Below are 17,386 nucleotides of genomic sequence, written 5' to 3' on the forward strand. Positions count from 1 at the left end.
GCACAAGAATCGCTTGAACCCAGGAGGCAGAGCTTGCAGTGAGCCAAGATGGAGCCACTGCACTCCAACCTGAGCAACAGAGTGAGACTCGATCCCCCTCCCCCGTCCCCAAAAAAAGGCTATATTTTAAATGTTTTTATATTAAAGTGGAAAAATAATTATTCAACATTTGTAATATATGGTTTAGTATGCAAATTTTTCAAAACATATGCTCTGTAAAAGAAACCTAAAAAATAAAACAAGTTCTTGGTGAAGAAGCCAGTTGATCTGGTTTGGCTGTGTCCCCACCCAAATCTCATCTTGTAGCTCCCCTACTTCCCATGTGTTGCAGTAAGAACCCAGTGGGAGATAACGGAATTATGGGGGTGGGTCTTTTCCATGTTATTCTCATAATAATGAATGGGTCTCACAAGATCTGATGGCTTTAAAAACAGGAGCTGCCTTGCCCAAACTATCTGTTTGCCTGGGGCCATCCCCGTAAGATGTGACTTGCTCCTCCTTGCCTTCTTCTGTGATTGTGAGGCCTCCCCAGCCATATGGAACTGTGAGTCCAATTAAACCTCTTTTTTGTGTGTGAATTGCTCAGTCTTAGGTATGTCTTATTCAGCAGCGTGAAAACAGACTAATACAGTAAATTGGTACCAGCAGAGTGTGGTGCTGCTGAAAAGATACCCAAAAATGTGGAAGTGACTTTGGAACTGGGCAACAGGCAAAGATTGGGACAGTTTGGAGGGCTCAGAATGTGGCAGAGTTTGGAACTCCCTAGAGACTTGTTGAATGGCTTTGACAAAAACGCTGATAATGATATGGACAATGAAATCCAGGCTGAGATGGTCTCAGACAGAGATTAGGAACTTGTTGAAAAGTGGAGCAAAGGTGACTCTTGTTATGTTTTAGCTAAGAGACTGGTGACATTTTGCCCCTGCCCTAGAGATTTGTGGAACTTTGAACTTGAGAGAGATCATTTACAGGTATCTGGTGGAAGAAATTTCTAAGCAGCAAAGCATTCAAGATGTGACTTGGGTGCTGTTAAAAGCATTCCATTTTAAAAGGGAAATAGAGCATAAAAGTTTGGAAAATTTGCAGCTGACAATGCAATAGAAAAGAAAATCCCATTTTCTGAGGAAAAATTCAAACCAGCTGCAGAAATTTGCATAATTAACAAGGAACTGAATGTTAATCTTAAGACAATGGGGAAAATATCTCCAGGGCATGGAAGAGGTCTTCATGGCAGACCCTCCCATCACAGGCCCGGAGGCCTAGGAAGAAAAGATGATTTCATGGGCCAAACTCAGCGCCCCCTTGCTCTGTGCAGCCTAGGGACTTGGTAACCTGTGTTCCAACTGCTCCAGCCATGGCAAAAAGAGACCAAGGTAGAGCTCAGTTGTTGATTCAGAGGGTAGAAGCCCCAGTCCTTGGCAGCTTCCACGTAGCGTTGAGATTGTAAGTGAACAAGTCCAGAACTGAGGTTTGGGAACCTGAACCTAGATTTCAGAAGATGTATAAAAACAGGCCAGGCATGGTGGCTCATGCCTGTAATCTCAACACTTTGGGAAGCCAAGGTGGGCAGATCACCTGAGGTCAGGAGTTCGAGATCACTCTGGCCAACATGATGAAATCCCATCTTTATTAAAACTACAAACAAATTAGCCAGGCATGGTGGCTGTAATCCCAGCTACTTGGGAGGCTAAGGTATGAGAATTGTTTGAACCTTGGAAGCAGAGGTTGCAGTGAGCCAAGACCACACCACTGCACTGCAGCCTGGGTAACAGAGCAAGACTCTGTCTCAAAAATAAAAAACAAAGATGATGATGTTGAGAAATGCCTGGATGACCAGGCAGAAGTTTGCTGCAGGGGAGGGGCCCTCAAGGGGAACCTCTGCTAGGGTAATGCAGAAGGAAAATGTGGGGTGGAAGCCCCCACACAGAGTCCCTACTGGGACACTACCTAGTGGAGGTGTGAGAAGAGGGCCACCATCTTCTAGACCCCAGAATAGTAGACTATGGGAACCTACATCTTGCATCAACATGAACTGGATGTGAGACAAGGAGTTAAAGGAGATCATTTTGGAGCTTTAAGATTTGACTGTCTGTTGAATTTTGGACTTGCATGGGGCCTGTAGTCCCTTTGTTTTGGCCAATTTCTTCCATTTGGAATGGCTGAATTTACCCAATGGCTGTACCCCCATTATATCTAGGAAGTAACTAACTTGTTTTTGATTTTACAGGCTTATAGGCAGAAGGGGCTTGCCTTGAGGTAATGCTGAAATGAGCTGAGACTTTGGGGTACTGTTAGGAAGGCAAGATTCATTTTGAAATGTGAATATATGAGATTTGAGAGGTGCCAGGGCAGAATGATATGATTTGGCTCTGTGTCCCTACCCAAATCTCAGCTTGTAGCTCCCATAATTCCCATGTGTTGTGGGAAGGACCTAGTGGGAGATGACTGAATTATGGGAGCAGGTCTTTCCCGTGTTGTTCTCATAATAATGAATGGGTCACAATGTGATCTGATGGTTTTACAAATGGGATTGGCCCTCCACAAGCTCTCTTTCTGCCTGCCACCATCCATGTAAGATATGATTTGCTCTTCCTTGCCTTCCACCATGATTCTGAGACCTCACAAGCCATGTGGAACTGTGAGTCCAATTAACCCTTTTTCTTTTGTAAATTGCCCAGTCTCAGATATGTCTTTATCAGCAGGGCGAAAACAGACTAATATACCAGTGAATCACACATATTGAGGCTGAGGTCCCAAAAAGGCTGAATCTGTAGTCCCTAGTTATACACCAAGCTGGTGGCAAAGCAAGGTTCACAAGTTCCAACTATTAAGTCCTGGTCTAATACCCATTCCCTTACCTTAAGGATCCCGGATAACTATAACATGCTTACAGAGGGCAGGAAGTATCTCACTTTCTAGTACATAAGGTACCTAGGAGAGTATCTTGCAACAACTGCTTCATGGATAAAACAATAAAAAAGAACTTCCTTTAAATGATTATATAATTTAGATATTCCTCAAATTCAAATTTGTCTCTCCTCTAAATTATTTCTGAATTAATTAGGATATATAATACCAGCATTAACGAAAGCAATAATTATGTTCAACAGATTTATAGAAAGACTAGACCTTTGACCGAAACTTCATCAACTATTCAAGACATTTGTAGAATTTATATAAGAAAGCAAAAACCTAGAGACATAGGAACAAAGAGTATTTAGAAAATGTGCTATGTATAAGATATGTATCTTAAGGTAATAAAATGTATCTTAAGGGAATAAAAATCCTGTCTCAAAACTTGTTTCAGTGATTTATATACATATATAGTTTGTGCTAAGTCACAAAGTATTTCCTACAGTGGATAACTATCAAAAGTTTGAGAGCCTCTGTCGCAGAACTTACCATTTTTTTGGCATGTTCTTCACACAGAGGTGTCTGATGTGTAATGTCAAAAACTGGCACAGAGCACTGCTGTCCATCTGCAAACTTGGCTGTGCAACTTGAGAAGAGCTGCTGAGAGTGGTTCAAGAGGATATCTGGGTTTTTTGTAAGTTAGGAATAACATACACTGAAACTCTAATTTTCAATTTCTATATAAAATTTGCTTGTTCCCCTACTTATGTTTAGTAAGTACAAACTTTATTATCAATAAAAGCTATAAAGTACTAGCTCAACTACTGATATGGGAAAATAATAGTAGAATTTATCAGATGGCAACTCTGAAGGACTCTATTTTGCTAATAGGATCCTGGCACCAGTCTCCTTAATGACCATTCTGAACCAAACTGTGTTATTTGGAAAAGCAGGGTCATTTCCTTCTTAACATGTGAACTCCATTTAAAGTTCCACTTAATGGTTTCTGTTTTTTGTTTTGAGATGAAGTCTCGCTGTGTTGCCCAGGATGGAGTGCAATGGCACTATCTCAGCTCACTGCAACCTCCCCGCCTCCCAGGTTCAAGCAAGCAACACTCCTGTTTCAGCCTCCTGCGTAGCTGGGATTGCAGATGTATGCCACCACACCTGGCTAATTTTTTGTATTTTAGTAGAAATGGGGTTTCACCATGTTGGCCAGGCTGGTCTTGAACTCCTAACCTCAAGTGATCTACCTGCCTCAGCCTCCCAAAGTACTGAGATTATAGGTGCAAGCCACCACGCCTGGCCAATGGTTTTTATTTTTATTTTTTAACAGCTCTTAAAAGGAAAATTTTCTGCCTATGGTACTTACCAAGATTAAAAATTTTAAGATATAATTATTAAAAACCAATCTTTCCAGAATTAACTATTTTGCCTCACATTTCTAGCACCAAACTTATAACTTATGAAAAATTACTTTTAAATCAAAACTTTACTATTGGCCAGGCACAGTGACTCACACCTATACTCCCAGCACTCTGGGAGGCCAAAGTGGATGGACTGATTGAGCCTCAGGAGTTCAAGATCAGCCTGGGCAACATGGCAAAACACCATCTCTACAAAAAACTACAAAAATCAGTCAGGCATGGTAGTGCATGCCTGTAGTCCCAGGTATAGAGGAAGCTGTGATGGGAAGATCACCAGGGCCCAGGCACGTCGAGGCTGCAGTGAGCAGAGATTGTGCCACTGTACTCCAGCCTGGGTGATAGAGTGAGACCCTGTCTCTAAACAAACAAACAAACAAACATGGGTTTTACATCATCAATGTTTTTAATCACTCATACTTTTAGCTACTACGTTTCCTTAAGACTTATATCTATTAAGGATCTTTGTGTTTTTCCTTTATGGTTTTTAGGTAAAATTATTTATACAGCCTTTATTATATAGAAAGTGTGGTGAAAAAGCTGTTCTAAGAACAGAAAGGAGGGCAAAAATTAAATAGATGGTAAAGATAAGTAACTGTTATTTTTAAATGCTATCTAATTTTAAAATATTCAGTAAAAGTCACAGCAACAAGATTTCATCACCAACCTCAAGCTCCTTAACATAGGTTTCCTCAAGTATACTGTTTAAAAAGAGATCTTCTTTCCTAATCAGTGATGTTTGTTACCTTTCATTCATTTGAAATCAGCACTGTACTCACTAAAAAGAGTAAAGTATTCTTACAGGAAAAAGTACTATGAGTGTAAAACTGTGTAACTGTCTTAGAAGACTAAAAACAGTTTTTAAATAATGTGATTGAATTTTTTCAATCTATGAATGTTATAGCTCCGTCTCACAAGCTACCAGGAATCTCCTGAGAGACCAGAATTCTATTAACGAAATATAATTAAGTGACAGACACTGGAGGAACTTGCCATTTGCTATCAATTTTGCTTGTTTTGTTGTGGTGTTTGAATAAAGCAGGAAAAATTATTCAGAGAACATCATGAAAATTATAAGTTATATAAAATTATTTTAAACATTAAACAGTTATGGTTTCAAAATCATTCACTTGATTTAAAAATGAAATATATGGTCCCAAATTAGGTAGTACTTTTTCAGGGCACATTCCATTGAGTTGAAAGGATACGTTGGAAACAATGTCTGGTGAATGGAAGGGCTTTGTTAGTGCACTGTTCACCCTTCACGGTTCCACTGCATGCTGCTGGTTCCACCTCCCTCAACTTGGTTCGGCTTATGCTAAGGAAAGAAAACCACAAAATTAAGTTTTTTAAAATGCAGGGTAATTTTTCAACATGATGTCACAACTCTGTAACACCCTCATTATAAATCTGTAACATCTCTGGTCACTAAATAAAATGCAAATGTGAGTTAAAGAAAGAAGGTATTACAATTACCAATTGTGTTATTTCCCTAATTTTCTGACATTCAAAGCAAATAATTTTATCATAATATGTTTCAAGTATGTCTATCTGTTGTTGTTTTTAAGTGATGTCTTGTTTCCTTTTTCTTCACAAAGAAGCAGTAAAGTGATGAAGAACTACAGTAAACAGAATCAGACAGACCTGGTTCTGAATCTCAGCTCTCCCTCTTACTAGCTGTGTGACCATGGGCATGTTACCTGGCCTGATTTAAGCCTCAATTTCCTCACCCGTAAAGCAGAGACAATAAGGTTCCTTGAGCTGGCAGGATTGTTGGGAGCATAAAAAGATTAAGCACATCTAAACCACTTATATACAGTATATAGTGTTAAACAGTAAACAGTCAGCGGTTGTTAGTCATGACTATAATTATCACCATCATTAGGAATTGACTGCCTCATGCTGCTAAACCCATAAATCTGCAAAAAAAAAAAAAAAATCATCTCATACATGGGGAAGAGGATACTGATATGCAGAAATGGCTGTGTAGCTTTTATCCTCCAAAATGTACTCACTTTAGATCTGTTTTTTTCAAGTTTCAATTATACGTGCAATCCATGTTTCATTATTTAAATCTTATCTCCATTTGTACACTTAATATTTAAATATTTTAACTTATTTAAAATCTTATGAATAAGCAATGCATTCACATAGATCCATAAAAAAATGAAAGAACAGAACGCTAGGCAGTGAAGAATCGACTTCTCGCCCTTGCCCCCTAATTTGCCAGCCCCCCACTCAATCTATAATGTATTCATGTTATTAGTTTGCAGATCCTTCCAGTTTCTTTACACAAACATACAAAAACACAAATAAATAACATTTAAATTCTTAGCTGGGGGTCAGGTGCAGTGGCTCACACCAGTAATCCCAGCACTTTGGGAGGCAGAGGAGGGCTCCCCTAATCAAACAGGATCGCTTGAGCCCAGGAGTCTGAGACAAGCCAGGGCAACAGAGGGAGACCCCCATCTCTATTGAAAAAAAAAAAAAGACAATTCTTAGAAGTAACAAAACCTATCCTATTTACATGACTCTATAAAGCATTACAAACTATTAGGCCTTTACAAGTCTGAGTATGAGGGAAAAAATCTACTTAACATACTAAGTTCAAGTCAGATATCACAAACAAAAAATATTTTGAGTTGTTTGTTTCTAATATCTTTCTCAGGGTTTCAATGGAATTATTTACACTCATTAGGTAAGGCCACACAGAATCTAAATTACATATGAATTTACACAAAATATAAATAACACTACAACCTTAGTTATTAGTTTCATATAAACTGTAAACACTGTTTATATGTCCATGGTGCTGCCTTAGAACCTGCCTTAACTAGGATTTCTGCAAGATTCGTCAGGATTATAAGAGTAGGGAAGTGGATCATCATAGAACCAAACAGTTTATTCCTACTAGTTTATCCATCATTTCTTTAAAAAAGTCATTTACATTAAATTTAGCCCCGTAAAAATAATATACAATTTCAAATAAATAAACCTTTACTATTCTGGCAGCTAAGCCCAAGTTCTCTTGGTCTAGATTTAAATAGAAGGCTCTCTATATTAAAGGAATAACTTTTTTCTCTCTTTTTCTTTTCTTTTTTTTTTTTTTTTTTTGAGATGGAGTTTTGCTCTGTTGCCCAGGCTGGAGTGCAAAGGCATGATCTCGGCTCACTGCAACCCCTGCCTCTCGGGTTCAAGTGATTGTCCTGTCTCAGCCTCCTGAATAGCTGGGATTACAAGTACCTGCCACCATGCCAGGTTAATTTTTTGTATTTTTAGTAGAGACGGGCTTTCACCATGTTGGCCAGGCTATTCTCAAACTCCAGCCCTCAGGTGATCCACCTGCCTCAGCCTCCCAAAGTGCTAAGACTACAGGCGTGCACCATCACACCTGGCCCGAAGGGATAATTTTCATTAAACACTCTAATAAACTGTTCAGCTATCTAACAAGCCTAGTGTATAATACATTCCCTCATTTTCTTTATTCTAAACTTGCAAAATAACTATTGGTTTCATTTTTTAAAATTGCCTTACGTTCTAACTTACCAATTACCTTTTAAAATAAATCCAAAGTCAGAATTTCAATAATCCCATGGATAAATTAAGGTAAAAATGGCTGGACATGGTGGCTCACACCTGTAATCCCAGCATTTTGAGAGGCTGAGGTGGACGAATCACAAGGTCAGGAGTTTGAGACCAGCCTGGCAAACATAGTGAAACCCTGTCTCTACTAAAAATACAGAAAACCAGCCAGGTGTGGTGGCAGGCACCTGTAATCCCACCTACTTGGGAGACTGAGGCAGAAGAATTGCTTGAACCTGGGAGGTGGAGGTTGCAGTGAGCCAAGATCACACCATTGCACTCCAGCCCAGGTGACAGTGCAAGACTTGGTCTCAAAAGAAAAAAGAAAAAAAAATAAGGCAAAAATGCTTGATGTAATTTAGATATCTTTTATTATCCAAATAAGCCCAAGAAAACAAAGGAAATTACCAAAACTTTTTCATGTCTTTAATATTTAAAAAATCTACTACAGGATTCCCTTTGATATGACCTATAGCATCCCCCATAAACAATGATGTTTCCACACAAACAACATAGTCACTGTAGGACTGTGGGCTGCAAGATACTTAATTTGGGTTCAATGGCTTATTCCACTTACTCATCAATAAATACGACAAAGTTATTTTTTAGAAAAGACTAACATTATTCAGATTTTATTTGATTTTATTTTTTGAGGAAGTCTCCCTCTGTCATCCTCATCTCTACAAAAAAAAAATTTTTGTTTTAATTAGCTGGGTAAGGTTTCACATGCCTATGGTCCCAGCTACTCAGGAGGCTAAGCTGGGAGGATCATTTGAGCCCAGGAGTTTGAGGCTGCAGTGAGCTATGATAACACAACTGCACTCCAGCCTGGGCAACAGAGCAAGACCTTGTCTCTAAAAACAAAAAACCAACACAGAAAAGAAACTGAAATAACACAAGTAAATAAACATGAAATACTGCTTATGTAGTTAAAAAACTATAACTGTTACTTTTAAATAACATGAAATTTCTAAGCTTTGTATTTTTTTAAGCCAGGTAACCTTCTCAAATCTTCAATGAATAAATTCTAATCAAATTTCAGCAAAATGTTAGTAATGCTTTACTTTCACTGTTAAGTCATGGTAATATTATTTTGCCACCTGTAGCACTTTAACAAAGCAAGAAAACCAAAATACAATGCTTAAATATTTGGGACTCAGTGGCTATCTCCCCTTGTGCTCCAACTATCCTCTCACAAAATCAAGAAAACAAACTGAGACGAGCCCCTTAGGAACAGGTAGCTGTGCACAGCTCTCACCTGGTTCCGCTGCATGCAGCTCTCCGCAGTTCTTGTATTAACTGACCAGTGCATTCTGGTTCTTTACTGGCTGCCTGCAGCAAAGCTTTCCTAAACGTATGCCGGCATTTCTTTTGACGAGCTTCTGCCCGCTCCAGGCGGCAGAGGTGCTTATATTTCTGCTGAAAGTAAGTGCAAAGTTGGGTCACCCTGGAGCTCCTACTCTCCGCATCATCATCATCTGACCTGGAAAGTACAGGGAGAGAAATGAAAACCTGATTACACATTAGGTTCATTTTAGGCAGGGGAAAAGAGAATTAGGAAGTGTGGCTGAGTGCACAGGTTTAAAACTTTCGTGGCATGTAAGCAGGTACTTAACATAATTAGAGTAAGAGAATTCCAGTAGAGCTAAAAATAAGTACAGTATTTCAACAATAAGGATAGCGTTAATCCAGTGTTTTCCAAAACAGCTTGGAATCAGTAGACACTTAATATATGAGTGTCTTCTAAATTTTAAGTGACTAGAGACTCTTGAGAAAACAATTCGTTTCTTTATCTTTACTTTTAAAAAGTCTGAGTAAATGACATGACAGTTATGAGGAATCACACAGCATAACTTCATAAAAGAAGCTCCTACCAGAAATCAAGTAGTGAATCCTAACAGTCTACTATCTAAGAGCTGCCCTTTTCAACATTCTGGTTTTTAACTACCTTTTTCTTGCTAAGTGCCTAGAGAATTTTGGTTGTAGGGATCACATTAATTCTACCATGTATTTTTTTTAAACTATGGAATTATCATCCTAAACAGCATTTACTAAATCAGGGATTACATACAGGATTTTCCATCACATGCTAATAATGTGATTGATTGGTGTCCTGGCTGAAAGGCTATGTGGAAATGATGCTGACGGAACATCTAAGCTCAACAAGGAAGGATGCTGAGCTTAGTTAGCAATACCTACCGCCAGCGAGGTTTAAAAGGCCACTTTTCTATAGAACAAATGTGATCTGACTTTTTACCATTAGAAATACTGCCTACTGAACTGTTGTTTTAGCTTCTTTCTCTTCTATCTTGAGTAAATACCACACATGTGACACCATGGACTATGTATTATCATACTAATCTTCTGCTATTCATTGCTTGGTTTCTCTTAAGTGATATTATTATTCTTTTCTTCAGCACAGCCTATAACAGGCTACTGTATAAACTTCTAATTTTTTTTTTTTTTGAGATGAAGTTTCACTCTTGTTGCTCAGGCTGGATGGCAATGGTGTGATCTCGGCTCACCACAACCTCCACCTCCTGGGTTCAAGCAATTCTCCTGCCTCAGCCTCCTGAGTAGCTGCAATTTCAGACATGCGCCACTATGACTGGCTAATTTTGTATTTTTAGTAGAGACAGGGTTTCTCCATGTTAGTCAGGCTGGTCTCTGTCTCCCGACCTCAGGTGATCCGCCTGCCTCAGCCTCCCAAAGTGCTGGAATTGCAGGTGTGAGCCACCGTGCCCAGCTAAACTTCTGTTTAGTCCTCTCCTAAGAACATTCTCATCAGTATACTTTTTACTACAGATCTACAAACGGAAGGATTTTACTTCAATCTTTTCATTTATTCAACACTCAACATTTACTGTGTATCTATTATGCTCAGTACTACAGAAGAGAGACAAAGGTTTCAAAGTTTATAATGCAATTTAGACAAGACACTTCCCAGAAGTTAAAACAATCCAAGAAAGAATAAAATCCGTGGCTGGGCGCTGTGGCACATGACTGTAATCCCAGCACTTTAGGAAGCCAAAGCAGGAGGATTACCTGAGATCAGGAGTTCAATACCAGCCAGGCCAACATGGTAAAACCCCGTGTCTACTAAAAATACAAAAATTAGCTGGGCATGGTGGCACACGCCTATAATCCCAGCTACTTGGGAGGCCGAGGCAAAAGAATTGCTTGAGCCCAGGAGATGAAGGTTGCAGTGAGCTGAGTTCATGCCACTGCACCCCAGCCTGGCCAAGACAGTGGGACTCTGTCTCAAAAAACAAACAAACAAAAATAATAAAATCAGTAACTACTTTTATAAGTTAATTAGTGGGGCAGATGGGCCAATGATTCAAATATCTGACCACAAATAAGAAAAATCTGGGAACACTTAAAAGTTTCAGATTCCTAGGACCTACGCCAAGTCTACTGTACCAGAATCACAATGGTATAGGGCCCAGGATTCTTCATTTTGAATTTTTCCCTGACCTCTGACAGTAGGTCTACACTTGGGAGTTCTCACAGAACTAGCAAGTGTGATAAATATATTTCACACAAGATAGAGAATAGTAAAGCACCACAACAGAGGTCTAGGTATGGTATTACTGAAGTTCACTGGAAAGACAGCTGGAGGGGCTAGGCCTGGTGGCTCACTCCTATAATCTCAGCACTTTGGGAGGCCAAGGTGGGCAGATCACTTGAGGTCAAGAGTTTCGGGCCGGGCGCGGTGGCTCGCGCCTATAATTCCAGTACTTTGCGTGGCCAAGGCGGGTGGATCACGAGGTCAAGAGATCGAGACCATCCTGGTCAACATGGTGAAACCCCGTCTCTACTAAAAATACAAAAATTAGCTGGGCATGGTGGCGTGCACCTATAGTCCCAGCTACTCGGGAGGCTGAGGCAGGAGAATTGCTTGAACCCAGGAGGCAGAGGTTGCAGTGAGCTGAAATCGCAGCAGCACACTCCATCCTGGGTGACAAAGCAAAACTTTGTCTCGGGAAAAAAAAAAAAGACTCTGCTGGAAGGAAAGAAAGGCTTTGCAGAGGAGGTGACAGCAGAAATGAGCCCTGAAGAAAGAGGACCTCAGACAAATAGAACGCATAATCCAAGATAAAGAGATAGACAGGATGGTGAACAGCAAGAATGTAAGTAACTTGGTTTGGCTAAGGTATTGGGTCTGTAAGGGAATAATGATAGGTAAGTTTAGCGGTCTTTTTTTTTTTTTGGAGACAGAGTTTCGCTCTTGTTACCCAGGCTGGAGTGTAACGGCGCAATCTCGGCTCACCGCGACCTCCGCCTCCTGGGTTCAGGCAATTCTCCTGCCTCAGCCTCCTGAGTAGCTGGGATTACAGGCACGTACCACCATGCCCAGCTAATTTTTTGTATTTTTAGTAGAGATGGGGTTTCACCAGGTTGACCAGGATGGTCTCGATCTCTTGACCTCGTGATCCACCTGCCTTGGCCTCCCAAAGTGCTGGGATTCCAGGCGTGAGCCACCACGCCCGGAGGTAAGTTTAGCTTTCTAAACCTAAATGTCAAATTAAAGAGTTTAACCTTTATTCCACAGGCAAGGCAGAAACCTCGTAATTTTTTAAATTCTGCAATCCTAACTGCTAAGCTTTGTAATGGTTAAGAAAATACAGTAACAGAGATGTGCCATGACAATGATTACAGTCAGCAGCAGATATAAAATAAAGAGAGGAAGATGGTTAAAAAATTACTGTGAAACTCTAGGTAAGAGGTAAGTAACAATGATCCATGCTAGGATGGAAGAAGCAGGACTGGAGAGCGTGAAGCAATCTGCATGTATAAAAGACAAGCTTTGCAAGCTAGCAAGGACCAGGGAAGGGACAATAAGCAGGCAGCAGTTTCCACTAAGGAAGACTGGAGGACAGTAGCATCATGTATAAAGCAAAGAACTAAAAATACAAAAAAATTAGCCATGCCTGTAGTCCCAGCTACTTGGGAGGCGGACGCAGGAGAATTGCTTGAACCCAGGAGGCGAAGGTTGCAGTGAGCCAAGATCACGCCACTGCACTCCAGCCTGGGCAACAGACTCCTGTCTAAAAACAAACAAAGCAAGACATATAAGGGTCATTATCATAAGAGAAGTAACTCACTTTGGTGACTCAATATGAAGGATTAGAAAGTCAATGACTCAATGGCTTTAAATCTACATAACTAGAAAACTGGATGTCTCATTCATAGAAAAAGTAAATGGAGAGAAAGGGCAGGTCTTAAAGGGAAGGTAAAGCTTGGATGAATAATCAGTTGCGAAAATCTGCGCCCCCCCTAACCATTATCGCCACTTCAGTGTCCCCTGGCTCCAGTCCCACTCTTAGGACAGCACTGCAACCATTGCCTGGCCCTGCCTGCCTCCTGTGCTGCACACCCCTCATGCACTAGACCCAGATGGCACTTTACTGCCAGGACTGGCTTAAAATAGAGAAGATACTGGTGATCACCATGGCAATGCAATGCAGGACTGGACTGCATCTCTGACTTGGACGGACAGAGCAGAGTGCAGAGGCTTGCATCGTGAATTTTAGCTCCAAAACAATTGCAAAAACAAATAGGAATCCCAAGAGGACCCACAGACCATCTGAAGGAAGTAGACTGCTCCTGCAAGACCCGAGAGACATCCCAAATACTGTGAGTGCCCAAAGTATTTGGGAACTGGGAACACACACCGCGCTGGGGAAACTGAAGGTCTAGTTTGTAGAAGTTTCCAATCTTACCTGGAGCTGAGTCAACTTAGAGAGCCGAGTGAATTACAAGGGTAGAGGAAGAAGAAGGAGAGGCTCTAAGAGCTCACTGGGTCCCTTAGCAGGCCATTCCTACCTGGCATCATAGGGATCTTTCAGGAGGGCAGCCAGAGGCATGGGGAAAATGCCACAGAGAGAAGAAAATCTCCAGCTGAACTTTGTAACAATTTGAACCTGGCAAGAACCCTCCTGGCCAGAACTTGGGGGAGGGCGCAAATCCCATGTGCAGACTCCAGAGGTGGGGAAAGAACCAAAGCCCTTTTCTTTTGCAGCTAGGAGGCAGGTAGCCTGGGGCAAGTTCTCAAGCCCTGCTTGCCCACTGCCTGGAAACACATGGGGCTGTTAGGCAGGGCATGGTGGGAGAGAGGCTGGCCCTTTGGATTGGACGGGAGTTGGGTGAGGCCTATGACTGCCAGCTTTCCTCCACTTCCCTGACAACTTGAATGATTCAGCAGAGGCAGCCATAATACTCCTAGGTATACAACTCCACTGACCTGGGAACCTGCACCTATACACACTGTCATCAGGTTATCCAAAGTTAAGACAAAGGAAAGAATCTTAAGAGCTGTGAGACAGAAGCACTGGGTAACCTGCCTAACATCACAGGGATCTTGAACCCAAGATTAACAGATTTCTCAGGAGAAACCCTACAAGCTAAAGGGACTGGGGCCCTTTCTTCAACCTCCTTAAACAAAACAATTATCAGCCAAGAATTTTGTATCCAGCAAAACTAATCATATATGAAGGAATGACAGTCCTTTCAGACAAACAAATGCCAAAAGAATTTGCCATTACCAAACTACCATTACTACAAGAACTGCTAAAAGGAGCTCTAAATCTTGAAACAAATCCTGGAAACACATCAAAACAGAACCTCTTTAAAGCATAAATCACGCAGGACCTATAAAACAAAAATACAAGTTAGAAAGCAAAAACCAATGTATATAGGCAACAAAGAGCAAAATGAAGGCAATGGCACCTCACATTTCAATACTAACATTGAATGCAAATGGCCTAAATGCTCAACTTAAAAGATTCAGAACCACAGAATAGATAAGAATTCACCCACCAACTATCTGCTGCCTTCGGGAGACTCTCCTAACATATAAGGACTCACATAAATTTAAAGAAAAGGTGCAGAAAAAGGCATTTCGCAAATGGACACCAAAAGCAGCAGAGGTAACTATTTTTATATCAGACAAAACAAACTTTAAAGCACAGCAGTTAAAAGAGACAAACAGGGACATTATATAATGGTAAAAGGCCTTGTCCAACAACCGCAGAATACACATTCTATTCAACAGCGCAGGGAACTTCCTCCAAGATAGACCACATGCTAGGTCACAAAATGAGCCTCAGTAAATTTAAGAAAATTGAAATTATATCAAGCACTCTCTCAGACTACAGTGGAATAAAACTGGAAATCAAACCCAAAAGGAACCTTCAAAGCTATGCAAATACATGGAAATTAAATAACCTGTTCCTGAAAGAGCACTGGGTCAAAAACGAAATAAGATGGACATTTTATTTCCATGATAATAATGATAATAATGACACAACCTCTCAAATGCAGTAAAGGCGGTGCTAAAAGTTCATAGCCCTAAATGCCTACATCAAAAAGACTGAAAAAGCACAAACTGACATTCTAAAGTCATACCTCAAGGAACTAGAGAAACAAGAACAAACTAAACCCAAACCCAGCAGAAGAAAGGAAATAACCAATATCAGAGCAGAAATAAATGAAATTGAAACAACAACAAAAAAATACAAAAGATAAATGAAACAAAAAGCTGGTTCTTTGAAAAGATAAATAAAATTGATAGAATATTAGTAAGATTAACCAAGAAAAGAAGAGAGAAAACAAATAACCTTACTAAAAAACAAAACAGGAGATCTAACTGACACCAATGAAATATAAAAGATCATTCAAGGCTACTATGAACACCTTTACATATATAAACTAGAAAACCTAGAAGAGATGGATAAATTCCTGGAAAAATACAACCCTCCTAGCCTAAATCAAGAAAAATTAGATACCCTGAACAGACCAGTAACAAGCAGCAAGAATGAAGTGGTAATTTTTAAATTACCAACAAAAAACTGTCCAGGACTAGACGCATTTAAGCAGACTTCTACCAGACATTCAAAGAAGAATTGGTACCAATCTTTTTGACACTATCTCACAAGATAGAGAAAGAAAGAACCCTCCCTAATTCATTCTATGAAGCCAGCATCACCTTAATACCAAAACTAGGACATAACCAGAAAAGAAAACTACAAACCAATATCCCTGATGAACGTAGATGCTAACATTTTTAAGAAAATACTAGCTAACCAAAGTCAATAACATATCAAAAAGATAATTCACCATGGTCAAGTGGGTTTCACACCAGGGATGCAGGGACGGTTTAACATCCGCAAGTCAATAAATGTGATACACCACATAAACAGAATTCAAAATAAAAATCACATGATCATCTCAATGGATGCAGAAAAAGCATTTGACAAAATCTAGCATCGCTTTATGATTAAAACTCACAGCAAAATCAGTATTCAAGAGAAATACCTCAATGTAATAAAAGCCATCTATGAAAAATCCACAGCCAACATAATACCGAATGGGGAAAAGTTGAAAGCATGCCCTCTGAGAACTGGAACAAGACAAGGATGCCCACTTTCACACTCCTCTACAGCATAATACTGGAAGTCCTAGCCAGAGCAATTAGATAAGAGAAGGAAATAAAGGGCACCCAAATCAGTAAAGAGGAAGTCAAACTATCACTGTTTGCTGATGATCTGATCATTTACCCTCAAAAACCATTAGGACTCCTCCAAAATGTTCCTAGAACTGATAAAAGAATTCAGCAAAGTATCAGGATACAAGATTAATATACACCAATCAGTAGCTCTTCTCTATACCAACAGCAACCAAGCGGAGAATCAAATCAAGAACTCAAACCCCACCTCTTTTTGTTTTTGTTTTTGAGATGGAGTCTTGCTCCATTGCCAGGCTGGAGTGCAGTAGTGCAATCTCAGCTCACTCCACCTCCTGGGTTCAAGCCTCCCCTGCCTCAGCCTCCCAAGTAGCTGGAAAGACAGACAAGCACCACCACGCCAGGCTAATGTTTTATCTTTTAGTAGAGACAAGGTTTCACCATGTTGGCCAGGATGATCTTGATCTCCTGACCTTGTGATCTGCCTGCCTTGGCATCCCAAAGTGCTGGGATTATAAGCGTGAGCCACTGCACCTGGCCTGAACCCCTTTTACTATAGCTGTAAAAAAGAAAAAAAAACAACAACTTAGGAATATACCTAAAAAAAAAAGGCAAAAGACCTCTACAAGGAAAACTACAAAACACTGCTAAAAGAAATCATGGATGACACAGACAAACGGAAACACATCCCATGTTCATGGATGGGTAGAATCAATATTGTGAAAATGACCACACTGTCCAAAAAGTAAGTAAATAAATAAATAAATGCCAGGGACCATGCCTGTAATCCCAGTACTTATGGAGGCTGAGGCAGGCAGATCACATGGTCAGAAGTTTGAGACCAGCCTGGCCAACATATTGAAACCCTGTCTCCATTTAAAATACAAAAATTAGCAAAGCATGGAGGCAGGTGCCTGTAGTCCCAGCTACTCGGGAGGCTGAGGCAGAAGAATCTCCTGAACCTGGGAGGCAGAGGTTACAGTGAGCCGAGATTGTGCCACTTGCACTCCAGCCTAAGTGACAGAGTGAAACTCCATCTAAAAAAAAAAAAAGAAGAAAA

General features: G+C 40.3%; 1 protein-coding gene across 2 annotated transcripts in view; it reads right to left on the bottom strand.

The window, feature by feature from the left end:
• Nucleotides 1-17,386, bottom strand: part of INO80D (INO80 complex subunit D) — an 82,694-nt gene that overhangs the window by 14,586 nt on the left and 50,722 nt on the right. For both annotated transcript variants that reach the window (XM_002749678.7, XM_017973661.4), the window contains exons 6-8: nucleotides 9,118-9,342; nucleotides 5,486-5,595; nucleotides 3,403-3,536 (exon numbers count right to left, since the gene is read on the bottom strand). In XM_002749678.7, coding sequence (XP_002749724.3) covers nucleotides 3,403-3,536; nucleotides 5,486-5,595; nucleotides 9,118-9,342 — 469 coding nt within the window. The remainder of the gene's footprint in view (nucleotides 1-3,402; nucleotides 3,537-5,485; nucleotides 5,596-9,117; nucleotides 9,343-17,386) is intronic.

The sequence above is a fragment of the Callithrix jacchus genome, chromosome 6 (genome assembly GCF_049354715.1).
Source record: "Callithrix jacchus isolate 240 chromosome 6, calJac240_pri, whole genome shotgun sequence".
Classification (NCBI taxonomy): Eukaryota; Metazoa; Chordata; class Mammalia; order Primates; family Cebidae; genus Callithrix; species Callithrix jacchus.